General features: G+C 39.4%; 2 protein-coding genes across 34 annotated transcripts in view; one reads left to right on the top strand and one right to left on the bottom strand.

Annotated features, from left to right (window-relative positions):
* Positions 1-2,946: 2,946 nt before the first annotated feature.
* On the top strand, positions 2,947-14,805 carry kif9 (kinesin family member 9). Of its 6 annotated transcripts, none has more exons than XM_047822811.1 (21): positions 2,949-3,072; positions 4,178-4,270; positions 4,500-4,696; positions 4,832-4,997; positions 5,110-5,216; positions 5,318-5,548; positions 6,810-6,893; positions 7,029-7,121; positions 7,218-7,365; positions 8,178-8,242; positions 8,337-8,414; positions 9,222-9,290; positions 11,761-11,865; positions 12,219-12,274; positions 12,429-12,525; positions 12,728-12,819; positions 12,931-13,059; positions 13,334-13,536; positions 13,852-14,031; positions 14,179-14,294; positions 14,610-14,805. In XM_047822811.1, exons 3-21 carry the CDS (start codon positions 4,604-4,606, stop codon positions 14,703-14,705), a joined length of 2,208 nt encoding a protein of 735 aa, XP_047678767.1. In that variant the 5' UTR covers positions 2,949-3,072; positions 4,178-4,270; positions 4,500-4,603; the 3' UTR covers positions 14,706-14,805. The 6 variants fall into 6 exon arrangements, 5 of the variants coding, with proteins under 5 accessions (XP_027025172.2, XP_047678767.1, XP_027025170.2 ...); XM_027169369.2 differs by having other exon boundaries at positions 4,480-4,696; XM_027169371.2 differs by lacking the exon at positions 4,178-4,270 and having other exon boundaries at positions 2,947-3,072.
* Positions 14,806-16,203: 1,398 nt separating this feature from the next.
* scrib (scribble planar cell polarity protein) overlaps positions 16,204-21,731 on the bottom strand; it is a 72,949-nt gene continuing 67,421 nt past the window's right edge. For 23 of the 28 annotated variants that reach the window (XM_047822797.1, XM_047822701.1, XM_047822699.1 and 20 more), the window contains 5 exons: positions 20,830-20,969; positions 20,683-20,720; positions 20,252-20,326; positions 18,622-18,673; positions 16,204-17,490 (listed from right to left, as the gene is read on the bottom strand). In XM_047822797.1, coding sequence (XP_047678753.1) covers positions 17,357-17,490; positions 18,622-18,673; positions 20,252-20,326; positions 20,683-20,720; positions 20,830-20,969 — 439 coding nt within the window. In that variant the 3' untranslated portion in view covers positions 16,204-17,356. Of the gene's footprint in view, positions 17,491-18,480; positions 18,515-18,621; positions 18,674-20,251; positions 20,327-20,682; positions 20,721-20,829; positions 20,970-21,731 lie in introns of all 28 variants that reach the window. The other 5 variants (XM_047822728.1, XM_047822782.1, XM_027169368.2 and 2 more) reach the window with 3 other exon arrangements.

Raw genomic sequence — 21,731 nt, 5'->3', positions numbered from 1 at the left:
AAAGCAATGTAAACATGAGTGAAGATCATCCAGAGTACAAAGAGGACAAAAGGAAACAGGAAACAACACTTCAAAAGTCACAATGAACAACACTGCAACAAGGTATATAAAGACAAATCAATGGAAGACTCGATATAAAATCTGGACACAATCAGGAAACAACTAAGGACACAAAAACAAACAAACCTGGGGACACACATAGGTCACAGAAAAATGCCTGGAGACACTCGAGGACACCATATGGATGAAGCCACCCTAAAGACACAAAAACAACATGAGGACACCCATAGACCACAAAACAATACCTTCAGACACCATGAGAACACTAAAACAGACCTGGGGACAACTGCGTCTCTAGGAGACATTGCCTAATTTGTAGATATTTCCAGAAGTAAGCGAACAACCGGCTGTAACTTTGTTTCAGGTAGCTGAATGAGGCCACATGTTCTCCTTTATAAACGTTATCTACGAACCATATTCCTTTCTAGATCCAACAAAGAGGTTTCTTATCTATTCATAATCTAATGTACCAAATCGTGGCTCTGGTTGTAAGTAATGGGGTTTGTTTTGATATTTATGTTGGTGATATATTTTCCAGCTTTCCCTAGAGTATCCAAGAACTGGATTCTGATCTGGACCTGGTCAGGAAAGCTGAGTAAAAAGGCCTCCATTGGCAAAGGGGCAGTTTATTCTTTTTCAATATCCACCCATGCTGGAACATTATTGTGTGTCACTTTGTTTAAACAAAAGAGACAAAGACCAAGGATACCAGTCAAATATGAGTAGCGAGAGCCCCTCTGATACTTTAGCTGTATAGAAGATGCCAGATGAAGGAGTCCACACATTTATTGTATTCTTTTAGCAGTGTTGATGGCAGTGCAAGAGAAAGCATTAATAATACATAGATAATCTTGGGCATTATTATCTAGATTAATTCGCCCCACTATAGACATTGTGTGTGAGGGAGAGTGAGACAATCTGCCTTTTGCCAGTTGCGTACATTACGCAGATTAATGGAACCAGCATGTCGGGTCCAGGCTAGTACAGGTGGCGTAATGGTATGGGAAATGTTTTCACATTTTGATCATACCAATAGTATTAACAGGCTCAAATGTTGGCACCAAAATTTTCACTGTACATCTGTGTAGCTTAGCAGTACATCACATGTGTCTCTTAGCCTTTGAAACTCATTGGACCAGGCTATGTTTCTCGAGTTGTCAGTCCAGTTTCTCTGAATTTGCACCCACTCAATTCTACACTTTCTGCTTTTGGCTGACAGACATGGAACCCAATGTTGACATTTGAACATTTTCTGCTCATATGCAGAAGGTTTTATGCGCATTCTGAGATGTTTCTATTCTCATTTTATCCTCTTTAATCAACTGTTTGACTTGTTTTCAACCAGCCCACACCACTCCGCCGGTGCACTCCCTACACAGGCTTCTAGTAACTGATGATCGAAAACACTGATGCTTACCTATAAAGTAAAAAATCTTTTCTCTGTTTTGGAACCTAGGTGATGTAATGAACTTCCCCTAGATGTCATGAGCCATGACTCTTCAAACAGCTGGTGAAGATCTACCTGTTCGCAAAATACTTCAACTAGTTCTTGTTTATATTTTATGTGCTTATTTATGTATTTATATAAAAAAAACAAACATAGACTATATTTTCTCCCAACATAGTTTTTAGACTGATGGTTTCCTTAGTCTGTGTCCTAGTAAACCAGCATCAGCGGGGCTCAGACACACTTTCCCAGTTTAACTGTAGATTAAAAACTCATCTCTTTAATCAGGCATACACATAATACATCCCATAATATTGTGCTCTATTACATCAGACCAAATGCACATTATCATCTAGTGCTTGCTAATATTATTAACAAGCAGCTACGTTAATCCCTCTCCACTGCTTCTCTCTTTCTACCCAAATCCGAGGCATCCAGAAATTGTACCAACTCTGATTGTCTTCTGTGCGATGAAGATTTTGGACCTCCACTGAGATGAGGCCGACTCTGTTAGAATCCTGAGGCATCTAGAGATCTACCAGCTCCAGTTAGACTATGCGATACTGAAGAGGAGAGGCCAACTCCATGTGGTCTTTTGCATCATTACACCATTTATCAGACTGTAAATTTATAATCACCCCCTCCAGTGTCACCCATATGAGGATGAGGTTTCCCCTTTCCTTGCCACAGTCACCTGTCACCTCCGACTCACTCATTGGGGTTAAATACGAACACATTTAAATATATCTAATATTGATTTGAATTTTGTATTATATTAATCTTTATAATAACCTTTTGTTTTATGTTTATGTTCTGTAAAGCTGCTTTGAGACATTGTCAATTGTAAAAAGCACAATACAAATAAAATTGAATTGAATTGATGTACTCATTGATGGAGACTTCAGAACACGTTTGTATGTCAGTCTGGATAAGGGATTCTGTGTGCAGAACTGATGCACACTGGATATTCTTTCTTTATTGCACCATTCTCTAAAGTCTTGACACTATTGTGTGTGAAAATATCAGATCATCAGCAGTTTAATGCTGCTGCCACACAATCGATAATAATAAATACATAAATTGCTGGAATTAGTAGGTGTTCCAAATGAAGTGAATGGTGATTGTGTATTGATCAAGCTCAAGAAAAACGTTATTGTCATTGTGCTGTAAGGATGCAATTGTACATATATATTAGAAATAAATCATATATAATAAAAACATTGTATTAACTAATAATACTCTGTAGTCTAAACCTAAGGTGTGATGCTACAGTAATAAATGATATGTGTCCATGAAAAGTGCTGTTTATTTCAAAGCAGAAAATATTTAATATCTTTGTCAGATGACAGACACAATGGTTTATTATGAAATCAAGGGTATTTTATTCTGGGAGACAAAGACTACCGGGTTGGGGGCGTTCCCATTCCTGACTCCACCCACTGCACAGTTGTCTTGACAACAGCGTCAACTCGCTGCGTTAACGATTAGAAGTGAGGCTAAAATGCTAAGTGTAAATTTCATAAGGTCGATATGCTGAAGTTACTGTAGCTGTAGAGATTAAAAAGGTAAGTTTATTTGGTGACAGAATGCGTATTCGTCGAGTGGTTTCCAAAATACAGCTGGTGTCGAACTGGCAGTATAAAAAAATACTTTGGAAAGAAAAAAAAAATTATGCTATTTACCACAACACAAACAAAGCACGTTTATATCCAGTTTATGTACAGAAATAATCACTACAAACAGAACCGTTTTCCGCTTTACATCTCTGAATAGATTAGACTCAATTACAATTTTGTGCTTTATTTGCATTAGAAAATCCCTCCACTAGACCCTTATTAGCTGATATATACTTATTATTGTGTGCTGGACAGCAAGAGTCTAGTATAGTATATTGTAATACAGCTAATGCTCTAATTCAAATAATAAACAAACTTGTAATAAAGAAAACAGTACTATTTATTTATTTTACATTATTTACATTATTTTACGGAATGTAAACATGCTTTGTTTGTGTTGTGGGAAATAATTATTTTACTATTTAGTCATTATTTTTTATTATATTTTATTCGGTAATGATAAACAGAGTATTTTTTATATTTATATTTGTATTATATCTCTTCCACTAAACATACACACACACACACACACACACACACACACACACAGCATTTAGCAGACACTTATCCAGCGCGACTTACATTATTTAATTTTTATACAACTGAGCAATTGAGGGTTAAGGGCCTTGCTCAGGGGCCCAAGGTGGTGGCTTGGTGGATGTAGGATCGAACTCACAACCTTCTGATTTGTAGCCCAACACCTGAACCACTAGGAAACAACATGCCGCAAATACAGATTATTGTGTGCTGGACAGTAAGAATCTTTTACAGTAGCTATGCCTGCTTATGCATCACGTTATGTATGTTTTATTTGTTATTTATAACATTAGTTATAAGAATCAGAATGAGAATCTGGTTTATTGGGTTATTTGGTTCCAGTTGTTTGGGACAAAAGTACAGACATAAATAACACTATACTATACAAGATAATACAGACTATACAAGACAATGCAGATGTGATACAATAGACATTATGAGTATTGTTATGTACATAAAGTGTGGGGAGTGCAAATAACAATATTGTGCAATATTATGCTTTTTGTTCAATATACAGCAGCAGTAGTGTGTGTAACATACACAGATGATGTGATGACTGACAGTCCTGATAATGCAGTACTTATGCTATGAAGCAGGGAATATATTTATGGTGAGTTGTTAATCAGGATGAATGACTGGGGAAAGAAACTGTTCCTGTGTCCGGCAGTTTTAGTAAGCAAAGTTCTGTAGTGCCATTGGTGATTCAGTGGTGGTGGTGATTTTTCCTGCCCTGTTTCTGGTTCTTGTGTCGTACAAGTCCTGGGGAGTGGGCAAGGGGGCACCAATTATTTTTTCTGCTGTTTTTACCATGCTTTGCAGTCTGTTCCTGTCCTGTTTAGTTGCTGCACCAAACCAGACGGTGATGGATGTGCACAGGACCGATTCTATGACGGCAGTGTAGAAGAGCATCAACAGCTCCTGTGGCAGACCAAACATTATTAATATGAGTGCACTCAACGAGGTCAAGGTGTTCGTCCGCATCAGACCCACAGCCCAGTTTGCTCATGAACTCATCGAGTACTCACCTGAAGAACAGGTTATAAACAAGGACCATTACATTTTATCCAACATTGCTTATTGTCAGCAGATTACACCGTTTTCTACAATCATAACCGAACATACTGAAGCAGTACAAGTAATGTTAGTTACTTTACTTAATTATCTTTTTAAGACGGTGAATGTGCGGCTGAGTAAGAAATCCAAGACAGCGGTGTTGAATAATCAGATGAGCTCATGGTGTTTCCGGCTCAGCGGAGTGCTACACAACTTATCACAGGATGAGGTCTATCAACAGGTCGCACACAGTGTGGTGCTTGGAGCTCTGGAGGGTTACAATGGTCAGAAAGACTGATGCATACCACATACAATTCACAATCCATTAAGAAATATTGCTGTCAAAGTTTGAAAAATGTTCCCTTCCCTTATTGTATTTGGTCTCTATTGGATTAGGAACGGTTATGTGCTTTGGGCAGACTGGATCTGGAAAGACCTTCACAATGACCGGTGCCAGTGAGAGTTACAAACAACGAGGCATCATCCCACGTGCCATACAGGACGTATGTAAAAATCATACCATGTGATGTACAACAAGAGTTCTCAGTTTTAGTCCTGGAAAGATCATGTATTTTGTGTACGAATAAACTTTTCCTCTATTCAGGTGTTCCATGAGATTGACACTCGTGTGGATTACAGCTTCTCTGTGCGCCTCTCCTTTCTGGAGATTTACAATGAGACTTTGGTGGACCTGCTGGCCTCAGTGAAAGGGGGACAGACGAAGCATTGTGGAACATTGTCTGTGGTGGAAGAGCCAGAGGGTGCGGTGTCAGTAAAGGGCCTGTCCTTACATCCAGTTCACAGCAAAGAGGAGGCACTAAACCTGCTATTTGAGGTGAACAATAATGTTTTTGTCCCACATCTTTACAAAAACTGAACCGTCACCATTTACTCTACTTGAAAGCATCATCATCCAGATCATAATGACCACAAAAATATCAATTAGTCACCATCAGAGAATTTACTGACATCTCTGTCATCATCTTTAATGTTTCAGGTACTCAGGCAAATTTAAATATTAGTCAAAGATAACAGAAGTAAACACAACATGCAGTTTTTAAATGAAGGTTTTTATTATTAAGGAAAAACAAAATCCAAACCTACATGGCACTGTGTGAAAAAGTGTTTGCCCCCTTGCAATGAGTCTGTTACAGCATTGTGGAGGAATTTTGGTCCACTCATCTTTGCAGAATTGTTGTAATTCAGTCCCATTGGAGGGTTTTCGAGCATGAACTGCCTTTTTAAGGTCATGCCACAGCATCTCAATAGGATTCAGGTCAGGACTTTGACTCGGCCACTCCAAAGTCTTCATTTTGTTTTTCTTCAGCCATTAAGAGGTGGACTTGCTGGTTTGTTTTGGATCATTGTCCTGCTGCAGAACCAAAGTTAGCTACAGCTTGAGGTCACGAACAGATGGCCTCACATATTGTCCTTCAGGATTTTTTGGTAGACAACAGAATTCATGGTTCCATTTATCACAGCAAGTCTTACATACCCTGAAGCAGCAAAACAGCCCCAGAACATCACACTACGACCACCATATTTTACTGTTGGTATGATGTTCTCTTTCTGAAATGCGGTGTTACTTTTACACCAGATGTAATGGGACACACACCTTCCAAAATGTTTAACATTTAATAAACACTTTCACACAGGGCCATGTAGTTTTGGATTTTGTTTTCCCTTAATAATAAAAACCTTCATTTAAAAACTGCATGTTGTGTTTACTTGTGTTATCTTTGACTACTATTCAAATTTCGTTTGATGATCTGAAACATTAAGGTGTGACAAACGTGCAAAATAATAAATAATCAAGAAGGTGGCCAACACTTTTTCACACTCCTGTGTATCAAATGGTGCTTCCTACACACTAAATATGCTCGCTGTATGCAGCTTGACATAATGACAGTGCAGTAGCTTACCTTGAACCCATTGCCTCTGACTTGCACATTAGGACTAAATATAAGTTTTAAACTTTTTTTTTTGAAAATGTTATTTTATTCAGATTTTTTTTAAAAATAAATCCTTGTAAACCTGCTTTGTGACGATGCCCACTGTGTAAAGCGCTATAAAAACAACATTATCACTGTTGACAGGGAGAGATGAATAAAATAATAGGAGCGCATGCCCTCAACAAGAACTCATCCCGGTCACATTGTATCTTTACTATTCACATTGAGGTGAGAAAGATCTGCAGACACTCTTTCACGAGATTTACAATGTTGTACAAATGCATACATAACTATACATGTTCACTGAACCTTTATTACATGGATCAGTATTGAGCTATGTGTGTCTGTCTCGTTGTGGCCCAGTCTCGCTCTCATACGCGGTCAAATGCAGCGTACGTCACTTCAAAACTTAATTTAGTGGACCTTGCGGGTTCTGAGAGGCTGAGCAAAACTGGGGTGAGTCCATGCATCACTTTCCACACTTAAGAATGTACAATCTACGCAAAAAAATAAATAAGCAGCTCTGAATGACCTGAGTGTCTTTTGTTCTAGTCTGAGGGTCAGGTGCAGAGAGAGACCCTGTACATAAACAGATCTCTGTCCTTCCTCGAGCAGGCCATCTTGGCCTTGGCTGACCGGCGCAGAGAGCATGTGCCCTTCAGACAAAGCAAGCTAACGCATGCTCTTAAAGACTCTCTCGGTCAGTTTGGCACTAACAGCAAAATACACATGATCTAAATAGCCAAAAGGTTTGTGGACACCTGACTATCATACACATATGTGCTTGGTGAAAATCCCATTTTAGGGAAATAGCACATAGGGGGTGTTATGATCAGGCTTCCACATACTGTTGACTATAGAGTGTAGCTTTCTAATAATAATGTGCAATCACATTAGTTAAAAACGGTAATGCTATAGAAAAAGCTATATCGTCTATTCGGACAGATGGACAATTTGAATTAAAGCTGATTTTTTACTGGTGATTTTATATCTATCTCAAGATTTGTGACAAGAACAGCAGCATAAAATATCTGGGTTGTTTATGGTTCTTAGTGCATTATTACTTTATGCATTACTTAATGCATCTTAGCACCAGTGTCTGTGTATATACAGGGAATATTTAATCGCTTAATAACTGTTCGCTACCAAATAGATACTTTAAAAATTTGGCTGCTTTAATGTACTAGCATCATTTAGAAGGAAAAATGTCAGTCAAACAAAATATTACAAACCAGCAGATTAGCTAAATTAGATATTAGTATTAAAAGCCAAACACTTCTATTCATAGAACATTCTTTATGCATTTAAATTCCTTAACAATAATAAGTATCTATAAATCAATTCTTGATCATAAAACATGGTTCACTTCTGTATGTTAATTTGCAAATTAAACAAAAATTAAACAAAAGTTCTGGTCTTGGTAAATGCCCTGTCCATTTTAGCGTTTTACTGTAACAGTGGCAGGGTTAAGAAGCTGTGCATTACACTCATGTTCAACTTGTCTTTGTACAGGTGGAAATTGTAACACAGTGCTGGTGGCTAATATCTTTGGTGAGGCAGCACAGATTGAAGAGACGGTGAGCAGGATACTCTTAGGTGATGGAAGAGAGCAGTGAAATAGCTGTTGTGTTCTCTCAAACTTACTACAGCTCTGTTCTCTGTGTTTTGCAGCTCTCCACTCTCCGCTTTGCAGCAAGGATGAAGTGTGTGCGCACAGAGCCAGCTGTCAACAAGCACATCGACCCTGCTGTAAGATTCAGAACCTACAAGGCACCTGCGCCACATGGTCTGGTTGGACTGTAATGCATAATTTCAGGAGCACTTCACATTAAGAGTAAATCTGTAACAGCTGATTTAAAGAAATCGCTAGAGCAGCCTACAACCGTGACTCGAATGAATAACCAAAAATAAGATAAGAAGAAAGAAAACACATGGGGGAAAAACATATGAAATAGAAAATTAAATTAATAAATGAATAAACAAGAGTTATATATATGTATATAAAAAGAAATAAGTAATAATAAATAAAATAAAAACAACTGTCATATATTCCATTTAAAAATAGATTCAAGTTTTTCAATCCACTCTGCCATTTTTGGAGGCTGTGGTTTAATTATGGTTTATTAATGATTAATTATGGTTTTTCATGCACATAATAAAAGTACATGTAAAATATATCTCTAGTTTTTGCTACATATATCTTGGGGTATCCCTTTAAGCAAAGCAGAAAAAACAAAAAAAACCCAAACACAAAAAAAATCAATTGTGTGACACGTCTTATTTCATCAATTAAAAGAAACATCTCACCTGTAGTCTAGAAACTCAGGGTTGTCTGCTATGGACATTGCTCATGATTGGGTTGCCATTCCTCTCTGTTGTCCAAATATCTTTCGTCTTTTTCTAAGATTGCGGTGTCAAGGCTAGTGTTGACAAAGGGCTACAAAAGAATCTGATTAAACAGAATTTCATTTTACATCTCATAATAAAGATGTTTAGCATAGTCTAAGAATAGGTTAATAATGCTGATTACTTGAATTGATTTTTTATTTTTTTCAGCTGCAGGTCCAAAGACTGCAAAAAGAAATCCAAATTCTGAAGCAGGAGCTTTTCCTTCATAACACACTGGTCAGTATTCAGTTATTATACTCATAAACTTTAGCACAGAGAAAACTCTACACATGAAATACATACATAGTATGGGCAAAGGTATATACAGTATGTGGACACTTGATCATCACACCAATATGTGGTTCTTCCCCAAACTGCTACCATAAAGTTGAAAACACACGGTTTGTTTAAAATTCTTTTCACTGAAACTACGAAGCCCAAAACTGTTCCAGTATGATAACGCTCCTGTGCACAAAGCAAGCTTCATAAAGTCATGGAGTACCAATGTTGGAATGGAATGAACTCAAGTGCCCTGACCTCAACCACACTGAACACCTGACCTTCAAAAGATTTCCAAGAAGAATAGAGTATGGAATGGCCCGTTCAAAAGCATATATAAGGGTGATGTTCAGTTGTCCATACTCTTTTAACCATAGATCGAACGCCTCTTTTGTTTCAGTTCTCTAATGTATTAAGTTATGTCTCTTGACTTCTCTTACAGCAGTAGAGAGTACGACTCGGCGGTATATAATTAAGTCAGAGGTATTAAACACGTTTAGATGAATTCCTGCTCTAAATAAAATGAGATTTAGTGACTGACATAAGTGTCGTAATGAAAATAAACTAGGTTTAAATAATAAAGTAAATTACTGACGTGCACTCTAGGGAATCAGCCAGGGAGAAACACACACAGAGCCGGGAATGAGGTGAAATCACACTGGTGAGGGTTTTATTTACAACTTCTTGGTGCAAGGAGTGAGAGGGAGTGTGAAAATGATGCCAAGTGCCCCACACGTTAAAATGGTACACTCAACTTTTAGAAGGTGGAGGGGGAAGGTGAAGAGAGAGTAGCTGAGCACGGTGATAATTCCAGCTTTGTAGCAAAGAATAGGGGCAATTTCACCCCAGGAGCGTGGCTCAGGCTCAGCAGGCAGGTGGCAAGTTCTTCAAGGCAAATCTGTAAAGGAGAGAGGCAGAGATAGCACATTAGCTCCTCAGCATGTCCTACTTTCCTCTCATTAGCTGCTGGGCCTTGCTCTCTGCTGTGTTTCTCTGCCTGAGGGTGAGTGCCACAGTAGCGCTCCTGATTGGCACCCTGTTTTCAGCGGTATTTTGGCTGCACCAGGCAGCAGTGTGTGCTCTGCAGTCATAGGGTCCCCTCCTTAGCTCTGAGCCCGCACATAGCTGCAGTCGCCCCCAGAGGGTGAGGTGCCGAGAGAGGCAGTACCAAGCCCTGTCTCGGAGGTGTTAGTCTGCATGGTGAAGGGGATGCTGCTGGAAGGGAGCCGGCACACCCATGCAGGCTAAAAGGAAAAACCCAGTCCTGCCAGTAGCCATTGGGCTTGGCGTCCATGGCTAGAGCAACCTGCCAAAAGCCCTTGGTGAGGTCGAGCGTGGATATGAACTGGGCTTTCCCCTTGTGCTCCACAAGGTCGTCCACTTGAGGTAGGGCACGGCTGTCAAATTCCGAGATCCGGTTAAGCCTTCGGTCATTACACAGGCGGATGCTCACGTCAGGCATAGGAACCACACCAATGGGGCTAGACCATGGGCTGGCAGACTCCTTGATGATTCTTTCCCTCAGCATCCATTCAACCTCTGCCTCTATAGCCTGACGGCAAGCTTCCAGGACCCGCTATGAACACTGTTGGACCACATTGCAGAGTGCAGGTAGTGAACGCAGACACAACAGACACAGGAAAAATCCAATTCTTCAATAGAATAATATGATATAAATGTGTCTGGAAGGGGGACGACTGTTCTTCCCGAGCTTCTTGGACCACGTCCAGCAGTCCTCAAGGTTGCCGCCCGAAGAGGAGCTCAAAGGGGTGAACCTGGTGGATGCCCGGGGAGCCTCTTGGATGGCAAATAGGATGTAGGGAAGAAGGGGGTCCCAGTTCCGTCCCACCTCGTCTACCACCCTCAGGATAATTGAACCGCTCCACAAGTACTTCAGTCTGCGGGTGGTAGACAGACTTCCTCAGCTGCTTAACCTGCAACAGATGAACCAGATCCACCATTAGCTTGGACATGAAGGGCATACCTTGTTCAGTGATTACGTCCTTCAAAATACGGACCCAGCGCATCAAGGAAAGGAACTCCCTGGGATTCGGGGGGCCCTTCAGCCCCATGGATTACCATTCCGCAGTCACGCATGGCATATATTATCAATAACGCATCTTATTAATATAAAATCATGGCATTCTGTTCAATTTTTTTGTATGAAGTAAATCCTCATCAGGATGTTGAATCCAAAGCTGAGATTGAATTCTTAAATTTTCAAACAGAAAGTCAAACAGGATAGTTAAAGATAATGAAAAAATTTATGTTTTGTAGCATGAAGCAAAGAGATAAAGCACATAAATTGTGTTTTTAAACATAGACCTACCTGATTAATTTGTTATTGATTTTAACTGATTTTGTCATTTGCTTGTTACACCCCACTTAACACTAAGGTCCTGATATGTGCTGTACTTTTTCCACAAAGGCAGATAGGGCTGGTGTGACGTATGAGGACCTGTCGGAGGCGCAGGTAGCACTGGTTAAAAGTGAGGTTCAGAGGTACCTGGCCGGCACGCTGGATGAGCTCAGGGTAAGTCCAGTGGAAGCTGTTTAAAGGAACAGTTTGGCTTAGCTTTTACAAAATATAGATCCAAGACATGCTGAATGTCTGATTTATTTATTATTGTAATGAAGCTTCAAGGCTACCATGCAAACTGAAGGCCTAAGTCATCACACTTTCCACTTTTCCCAAACCACTTTGCGCTAGTTAATCCTCTTAAATGGGCTTGTTTAGAAAAGTGCCACAGTTTGTAAAAAAATGCCTTGGCTAACTTACCATCTGGATTAAGGGGAAAAAAGAAAAAAGGTTGGATAAATGATCATTAAAAAAAAATACAATCCAAAATGTATTTTTTTTGTGAGTACTTTTCTGAAATATTTTAGATTGAGAGTGTTCAACAAATCCAGGCAGTGTTTGCAGAGTTTAAAAAAGCTTTCCAGTAAGTAGACAACATTTCTATTATCCATCATCATCATATCAAATATACAGTTGAAGATTTATGGCATGATGCAGATGATTTTTAAATGTGATTATTGAACTTTAATGGTAAAAGTTATAATGTTACATGGTGTGTGTGTGTGTGTGTGTGTGTGAAATAGGGAGCAGGAACAGCGACTTAAAGAGCAGACGAGTCAGAGACGTGTTGTGGTGGAGCATACTCAGAGCACATTGTCCACTTCTGATGCTAAAGTAAGTTTTAAGGTCCTTTATATCACAACACTGTTGATTTCGCTGTTCAAAGTCGTTCCACCTGAGAGACAAATCACAGGTTAATTATGCGCTTGTTCTCTTTTTGCTCATACACTACACATACTGGAGGAAAAACTGTGTACTGTACTGTGTCATATTACTTTAATACTTTTTTTCACCAAAAAGTTTTCTTCACGTGCAGGAGCCTGTAAATGAGGTGGTAGGTCTGCCTGCATCATCACATCAGCAGTCTGTGACACTTGGCAGAGGCAAGAAGGTCAAAGAGAGCAGCAGGTGATTAGTTTATTAATCCCTACACATTTTCAGTTAGTTTCCATGCACCACTGGAAATCCTGAAACTATATAACAAAGTGTTTTGACTTACTGCTATTTATCCATGGACAGAAAAAAAGGACATGATGGCACAGGCCCAGGCGAACATCTCACCATGATGCAGAGCGAAACAGAGATCGTCCTTCCTCCTAGTGTAGATGAGAGCAAGGGGAGTGCCAACGATGATGTAAAGATGAGCAAGTATGACCCAATCTAGGCACAAGGCTACTGTTAAAAGAATGATCTTGCACACTCGCATTCACAGTGAGCATGTGATCAGGGGGATCCTGCATTTTTAACACACACACACGCTAATGTATTGTTTATCCATAGTTACATAATTACAGAGATTACAGTCCATGTCAGGGAGGACAGCAACAAAGTTTTAGAGGAAAAACATTTTACATATGTTAAAATTACTCCTGAAAGTAGGCATACTTTATGTACTGGATTGTTTCCTCTGTCGTTTTCCCAGCACTCCTCCATCTAAGATGGAGGCATTTGAGATCTACAAGTCAGAGGGGGGCAGTGAGCTCAACCGCATCCTGAAGGAAAACAAGTCCATGCTGAAAGAACGTCTGACTCAAGTGAACAACCTTACAGGGAACATCAAGTCCATTAAATGGGACATCGACCACATGAAAATTGAACTCCAGCTGTATAATGAACAGAGACAGGGTTTGTATAATGTATTTAAGGGTCTTGTAAGTTCTACTACGAAATAAACCAGTATTTACTCAATAAATAGTTTCTAGCAAAATAAAAGTTTCTTTCAGGCATTCACGTGGTAGCATTACAGACCTGAACACTTTTATTAGTTTGTAGTGTGGTAAACATAAGATTATGTTTATGACCAAAAAAAAAAAAATCCTGTCCACTTTATTATTCATGGAGTTCATGATCAACTGTAGTAACTTGTACAGCAGACACCTGACTTGATTTACTCTTCTCATTACTGAGCCAGCTTGTTCCTGTGTTTTGTCTCAACTTCAGGGAAGTCAGTGAGTGCAGATGGAGAACCCGTGCCTGACGCGGCCGAGGTAACTCTGCTCATGAAACTCAGAGAGGCCAAGGATCAGTACAGGCAGCAGTATACGGAACTGCTCAGCACCAAAGCAGAGGTGCAATACTGCAGATATCTTGTGGACCAGTGCCGCATGCGACTCTTCACTGGTAACCTTCTGATGATCCATAGCCTTGTTTTGATGACTTTACATTTATATGTTTAACTTCAAGCATTCGGTAGAAACCTACAGCATTTCAGTTTCATACAATCCGATACTTACTCATACACTCCAATACTCTTGGTATTTGTGGCAGACTTTGAGAGCTGGTACAATGAGTCCTTCGTGCTTCCAGACGAGGTTCTATCCATCTTCAAAGATGGGGGACCTATTAGACCAGGCTTGGTTCCTTTGGACAACGATTTGGCTTTGGTTAGTAACACTGCAAGAATAATATATAGTGTTTATTTGAATTTTGTCTAGCAAATGAATTTTTTTTGTTGCAAAAAATAAAAATCTCTCAGCAAATCAGAGGTACTTTCTTTGAGGGAGATTTCAAAGCTCTTAAGTACGTCATTCTGGATAAGGGGACCTGTCAAATAGCATAAATTAAAATTCTGGATACGTTTAACTATGAAAGAAGATCGAACAAAAGAATTGTACTGAAAATATTTATCAAAACCAAACACCACAGAACTGCACATTACTAAGCAAACTTACTAACTGAAACGTGTGTCTTGTTTGCAGAGAGCACCTCATAGTCCTGCTTCCAGGAGGAACAGCATGGGATTAGACACATACAAACCCAAACCACTTGCAACTGTCACCCCAATAAGGCGATAGCATTATGACCACTAGACATCTTTCTTTCTTCTTTGTCTTGGCAGCAAACAATGTTTGTAAGTGTAATTACCAGAGACATCAATAAATTATCAAGATGGTGGAGGACTGAAGGTTATTACAGGAAGATTTTAAATCACTAAAAGCTATGCACAGTTTTGAGAAATGCTCGTCATTTATTATCAATTGTACTGGAATTCTTGTTAATGGGAAATTGTTGTTTGTTAATTCATCTGATTAACATTAGTACTTGATTGGGACTTATGTATTTTAGACATATAATAAAAATATACAGATAAACTATACATATTGTGGGAAAAACATATTTACAAACTAAACATCCACAACACTTTTAATGCGTCAAAAATCTGATACATCATTCATTCTCTGACAGTAGTACGTATAATCAGATAAACAAACTGGAGGTAGAAACAGCATTCTGCTTTTATTCCATACATACATTTTTATAATCTAAGTGGATTTACAAATACGGTGATTTTTCTCCAGGACACAAACATAAAAGCAAAACGTAGAGACACATCAGCTTGTTAAATGAAAAGTAAACTTTATTATTCCTGAACCACAAAATAGACTTCTTTGGTTGTACAAATTCACTAGTTACAGTCCTGAATGAGCTCTAACTCCCACATTCAGCCCCGCCATCACCTATGTAGCAAAAAAAGAAAGCCCCCCATCCCAAAGAAATCAAGAACAAGAGAGATCAAAACTGTCCTGCTGCAAAAATGTAGTGAATCCCATTCGTTAATTGTGTGAAAATGTGATTTCTTCTTTTTTTCATTTTTTTTTTTACAAAAATACAATAAATGATCGATTAGCCATTTAAGCCACTTCCCAAGTGTCGTCATCCGAAACTGAATTTCAGTTAGCAAGAGCGAGATGAAAAACTACGATTAGTAAAGAGAAAGACATTGTTTGACACGAGAGTGACCACAGTGTTGATGGCAGCTGGTTTGAGAATGATAAAATGGTTTGTTCTAGAGAGGGATGGAAAAAAAAATAGATTTTTTCCTCACCAAGGATTGAATAACATCAACAACAACAGAAGTAATGCGGTTAAGCCGATATTCCTGCAGTGGACACCAGTTAAGACTGTATCTGGATGCCACCGTCACTGCACACACTGGCTCAGTTTTACCTTGGAGTTCTGCTTCTCACAGCATTTTGTACATTATTCACACAAGGCTAAGCATTTCAGTGGCTTTAGATTTAAATGTAATTGGAAAAGAAAAATGGAGTAGCAACTCCAGAGAAAGTATATGAACATGAGTCACATTGGAAAAAAACACAACAACAACAACAACAAAAAAACTGACCCAAAACACGAAAAAACAAAAAAACAGGGGATTATAACAGTTCATCGCATGAACCCCAGTGTTACATAAATAGAAAGAATGGTACCATGTTTAGATGATATACGATGGACACCCTGGACCTTCTCTTCAGACGGCTCTATTAAAGTTCATGGTCTGAGAGTTTGAAGTAAATATTTATTACAAATGTCTTTTTTTTTTTTTTTTTTTTAGTCCGTCAGGTAATGGGAATGTTCCAGCAAACAGCATGCAACATGGTCCAGGAAGCAGAAAAATGCAGAGGGGAAGATATTCTGGTTTTGTCATGAATGTAACCAATGCACTTGGGACAGAAAGTTGTTGATAATTATTATTATGTTTTAATAATTCTGCTGTCCTCTGTAGCCTTTCATCTTCTACGTCCAGGAAGACTTGAGAGACATTTAGTTCGGTTTAAGCTGCGCTCAACTGAAACCAGGCAGAATATGATGATGATTTATGTTTTTTTTTTATGCTTTATGATGAGATGAAACCCTCAGAACACAAGACCAACAAGAGGAACATACATTCATTTGGAACACTGATCCAAATCAAAAATGGAAGAAAAACAAAAACAAAAAAAAGAACTGGCTGATTTTGATATGGTTAAAGTTGATATATCTATACAGTACTGATAAATCGATAAATCAGTAAATATTGACTGACTGGTGGAATATTCCCAATTATGATGTGTTTTTTTAAAAAGCGAATAAAAGGTCAAATGGTGACTACGGAAATAAATTACGTGTAAAACGTTTTCCCCCCCCCCCTCCTCTGCTATGGGGCGGTGAAAGTCACAGAATAAACGCTTGCTGTCCAGATGAGTAAGTTAAAGTCTCTCCAGAACATTAACACGAGTCAGGAACTTTTTTTTTTTTTTTCTCATTAATAATCAGAGGTTTAAAACTAAAAGTATTAAAAAAGCACCCAAAATCACTATCACCTAAAAAATAATTTAGCTGTGTTAAAAGCAAACTGTAGAACAAGAGAGAAAAATGAACAAGTGTGTACTTTGCATGGCAGGATGAACCTCATTAAGTGTCCGGTACGAAGGAAGAGGAAAAAGCTTCCTCATCTCTGCTAAATGTTAGCTGGAAAGGCAAGACTGGTGTGCAAAAAAACCCCAAAAAGCTGTAGTGTTTCTTTAAAAAAAAAAAAAAAAAAAAAACTTTCCGAATGATGCGAGAGTGGTTGCAAGTCTTTCACACGTATCTGTGAAGGAGCGTTTTAGTTTTGTCTATAGCTTGTAGTATCGCTAGCTACTGTGCACTATCCTTATTAAATGTATTGCGCGTGTGCCTAAAATTATGTGGGAACGGCAGTCTCTAGGCTGTGCCGGCCCTGTCGTAGTTTACGTTTGTTGCTGTAAAGAGCCATCTCCTCCAGAGCAGACGTGGTGGCCACAGGAGCTACAGGAACCTCAGCTTCTACACAGGAAACTAGAGAGAGAAACACAGAGAGAGAAACACAGAGAGAGAGAGAGAGAGAGAGAGAGAGAGAGAGAGAGAGAGAGAGAGAGAGAGGTTAGCATAACTTCATAAAGAGATCAGATTATAAAAGGTGCTGGTTCTGCCCCCTTCACCTCTTCCCAAGCAAGGCTTCCCAATGCTGCACCCTGAGGAAAAGCTGCACCTGAGCCCAGAGAATGGGAAAATATACCCAACAACATACACTATAAAATATGTCTTGGAAGCAAAAGCAAAGCTAAACACTATACTGGTTATCAATGATCGATTGATATCAACAATTCATCAAAGACCAAACAGGCTTGGTGTTATTGTAAGCAACAAACTTCCAGTAGGTACAGGCTCCCAAGCCTTGGTCCTGGAGAATCCACATGTTCTGCACTACTTGAGTTTATGTGGTTGTGTTAAAGGAGGAAGAACACTGACTATGCAGGTGGAGGGATTCTCCAGGACTAAGCTTGAAAGCTTATGCAGTAGGGCATCACAAGTATGGCAGAAAAGCCACAACAACCCCATAACCAGCAAGAAATAGACACCAACTGTAAAGAAGCCCCGATAATCCAGAAGCACGGAAAGCAACACTTCAAAACGGTGCTGTATTAAATTTGTCATGCGTACAGAACATGGAATTATATATGCAATCGATGTGCAAGGTGTGTATTTATCTATGCTATGCCTTGTCTCTGTTACTGTCCTCAGCACTTTTAAATGTTTAAAAAAACATTAAAAATCTGGAATGGATCACTGTACAAGGCTCGGTTGTTAGAAAAGTTTTTACACCGTTTATACGTTATAAGAATCTAATTTGATTTTCAGGTCATTCGGTAGTTGGAGAAAACCCAAAGCATCAGCACTTAAGCAGGCTTTCTGCAGCAAACAGTTCCTGAAAATATGCATTCAAATAGGACCCAAACATGCACTCTTATATACACACACACACACACACACACACAGAACTCCTACCAAATCCAGATGATCACTTATCCTAGGAAACTGCCTGTGTTAAGGGGACAACAAGTGTCAGCAAAGTATAGATCAGAGTGTGTACTCACACCCACAGCCTGCTGACCAGTCACACACACACACACACACACACAGGCATACCTGGGCTATTGGAGACATCACTGTTGAATCGAACATCTGTAGCATCTGGAGACTGCAAAACAAAAAGAAGTATAAGAGAGTAAAGTAAAGACTTAAGGGCTTCTCAGCCTGAAGTCAATGCCAGCACCAGTGTAGGAAACAAAGCCATCAACAGGGACTGCAGCCACGGGAACAGAAAACCTGGGGTTTATTATAAACCAGCTGAAGTAGCCAGGCACAATGGCACTTCCTCACACAGGGAATCTGCTGGTTTAGACCCTCACAAATCCCCCCATTTCTGGTATTAGCAGTTATTTATTAGAGGGTGAGGATATACAGCACTGAAAAAAGATGCAACATAAAAAAGCTGTACCTGTTTGATACAAATATACAAATTTGATAGAACTCGCACACCAAACACCCAAAAAAACACCAGCATGCGACAGTTCTTCACCCCCCAACATGGATGTACTGTAAATGAACTGAGTTGTACCTGAACGAGTGCTAAACAAAAGCTCTAGTCCATGGCCTAGATTCAACAGTTCATGTCCTTGGTATTATAAACTTCCAGTTGAAGACAGAAAGCCAGCTAAATCCTTGTATTACGCTAAGAAATGTTTGTACACGTTTAATGTGATCAGGGTGAAGGCGATGCTTGATGCTAAAACTGCACTGGAAAAAGATGTCAAACTGCACTCAACACACAGCAAGGTCAGAGCACACTCAAAAGGCCACCAAAGAGCACATCAGATACACAAAAACATCTACAGAGCCTCCAAATTTTTGGTTAATGAACATTATGGATTAGATAAGGAATCTTTTCATTTGTTTATTAAGTTACTGTGGAACTTGATCAGACATTTATATTCAGAGCTCTTAATAGAAGTGCTTTTTTATGTATTTGGATGAAAACTTGAAGGACTTCACACTAAATCAATTAATAATAATAATTTGGTGGTCTTTGGTGTGGAATAAAGGATATTTAAAAAAAACAACCAACACGATGAGCCCAACCCACAAGACCAATGTTCATCCAAACATTCACAAAAACACACAACACCAACACTAAATAAAGCAACATTCCCTTGTTCCCAGCTCCCCATGTTCCCTCACAAGCCCGGTTTAATGGTCTTGCCTGTCTTCCACTCACAGCTGATAACCCACCAACTTAATTGGTTTTCCATGCAGCACAGTGAGATAATAATAGACAATGATTTGTCCCAAGGAGCTACTTGGTGCAAGGTTCCAAATCTGGTTAATGGCCTTAACTATCTGGGCATCATTTGCTGAAGGTGAAAGGGAAACAAAGATCTGCATGAAGGAGGTCAGTGTTAAGTCCTTGAGGTCATCCTGACTTTATCCCATTTTTTGAAGCACCATGAAGTTGATCAGGTATCAATGCTGTCCAACTAGTTAAATGCTTTATTCCATGCTCCCAGCTCGCAGAAATGGTTGGTACCAGCAGTAAAGTGTAAGTGAACTGATCATCAACGCTGTTTATGCAGAGAAGATGGAGGCCCAGTTACTCGGGACACCGGATTTATTAACATGGCCAGGAGGGAGAGAGGTAACAGGGAAAGCCAGGCAGATGAGACTAACTTGAGAGGATAAGGAGTGTCAGATTCCTGAGAACTTGGCATGCAGGCAATACCTGAATGTCGTATACGGGTTTAGCAGAAGGAATGGCAGCGAATTGTCGGTAGTCAAACTTCTTTTCTGACAGGGACTAAGGACAGCAAATGAATGGGTGTAAATATGTGGGGCAAAGGGGAGGGAGGAGGTGGAGAAATAAAGACAAAGCAGATGTGAGATGAAAATAAGTCAGATGAGGAAAGGACAGAGATAAAGGAGAACAGGGGGGGAGAAAAAAAGTCAAGGAGACAGTTCATGTGAATACAACCTGGCTTGCTTTGAAGAATGAATGGAAGTAATGGACACAAGTGGTTTATACTTAGTTGGCAAAACAAAACAATACTGTGATCTACTGTTGTGCAAGCTTAAAACCTAAAGCAGTCAAGGCAGCCGTTTTCGCTCGGCATCAACATACATACATAATAAAAAAGAATGAAAAATAACTCGTACCAGTCGACCTGGTGATGTCACAGACCGAGGACTGTAATCTGTCCAGAAAAGAGGAGGGAAAACACCATCAGGCTTTGAAATCTGTACACTGACATTTGGCAGACTTTGTCTTGCTATAGTATGTGAACAGAGATGGAGCGCTCTCACCTTCCATAGGAGTGGGTGAAGGTGTGGGCGCAGGAGACGGCGATTCAGCCAGCTGGTCCAGAGTGCCTCGCTTTCTCCCTTCCTTGGACTTAGCAATGACCATCTGAGCTTTGAGAGCATCCTGCTCTAAAGACTTCATCCTAAAAGAACAGAAAGGGCTTACAGTTAGATTTAAAAAACAAAAACAAAAAACACAAAGTGTACACACGCACTGATTGATCGAGAGTGGCGGAAAGTGAAAACAGTTTAGATTTAGGGCTGTAACTGGTTAACGTTAACCAAATTACCATGGCAACATGCATCCATGATGCATTCACTTGCTGTTAAAAAGAAAAAAGTTTAAAATCTTAATTCATCTTGCAGAAACCACAGCAAGCCTATAGTCTGGTACCTATGCTCCAAATAATTGAATTCTATTTATTATTTTTTGCAGACTAACGAACTTTTTTGTACTTGTAGGATGGCAGTGCAGCAGTGAGAGGGGGATGGAGAACTCGTACATAACAGTGAACTAGGGTACAGTTCTGTTGGTCATGAAGAGTTCAGGTAGGAGGAAAGGCAATGCTGCATTGTGCTGCAGTGGCAGGCATTTATTTTGTGTGGTATTACACAAAAATAACACATGCTAGGATGGTGTAATACACCACTGCCATCCCAAGGTCATTTATTTTTGTCATTATTTATTTTTTTCACTTTATGGTAAAGACAATAAAACAAATCTTGCCATGTGAGCAAAAAAAACCATAAGGCATACATTTTAAGCCAAAAATGTATGTCGAAAGACTTACTGACAAACAGATAAGAAACTCCTTCCATTAATGTTAGAAAAACAAAAACTTCCACATAAATGATTACACAAAAATAGCGTTCGAGCGGTCACGTGCTGTGGAGCTGTGTGCACG

This window comes from Tachysurus fulvidraco, chromosome 1, assembly GCF_022655615.1.
Source record: "Tachysurus fulvidraco isolate hzauxx_2018 chromosome 1, HZAU_PFXX_2.0, whole genome shotgun sequence".
NCBI lineage: Eukaryota > Metazoa > Chordata > Actinopteri > Siluriformes > Bagridae > Tachysurus > Tachysurus fulvidraco.
The sequence above is the reverse complement of the archived record's forward strand: the minus strand, read 5'-3'. Positions and strand labels throughout refer to the sequence as shown.

Excerpts from the sequence above, each read along its gene's own strand:
- kif9 (XM_027169371.2), top strand. The coding sequence starts at position 4,604 with ATGAGTGCACTCAACGAGGTCAAGGTGTTCGTCCGCATCAGACCCACA. Across the intron at positions 4,697-4,831 it reads AGTACTCACCTGAAGAACAG|ACGGTGAATGTGCGGCTGAG; the intron begins GTTATAAACAAG and ends TATCTTTTTAAG. Across the intron at positions 5,217-5,317 it reads TCCCACGTGCCATACAGGAC|GTGTTCCATGAGATTGACAC; the intron begins GTATGTAAAAAT and ends TCCTCTATTCAG.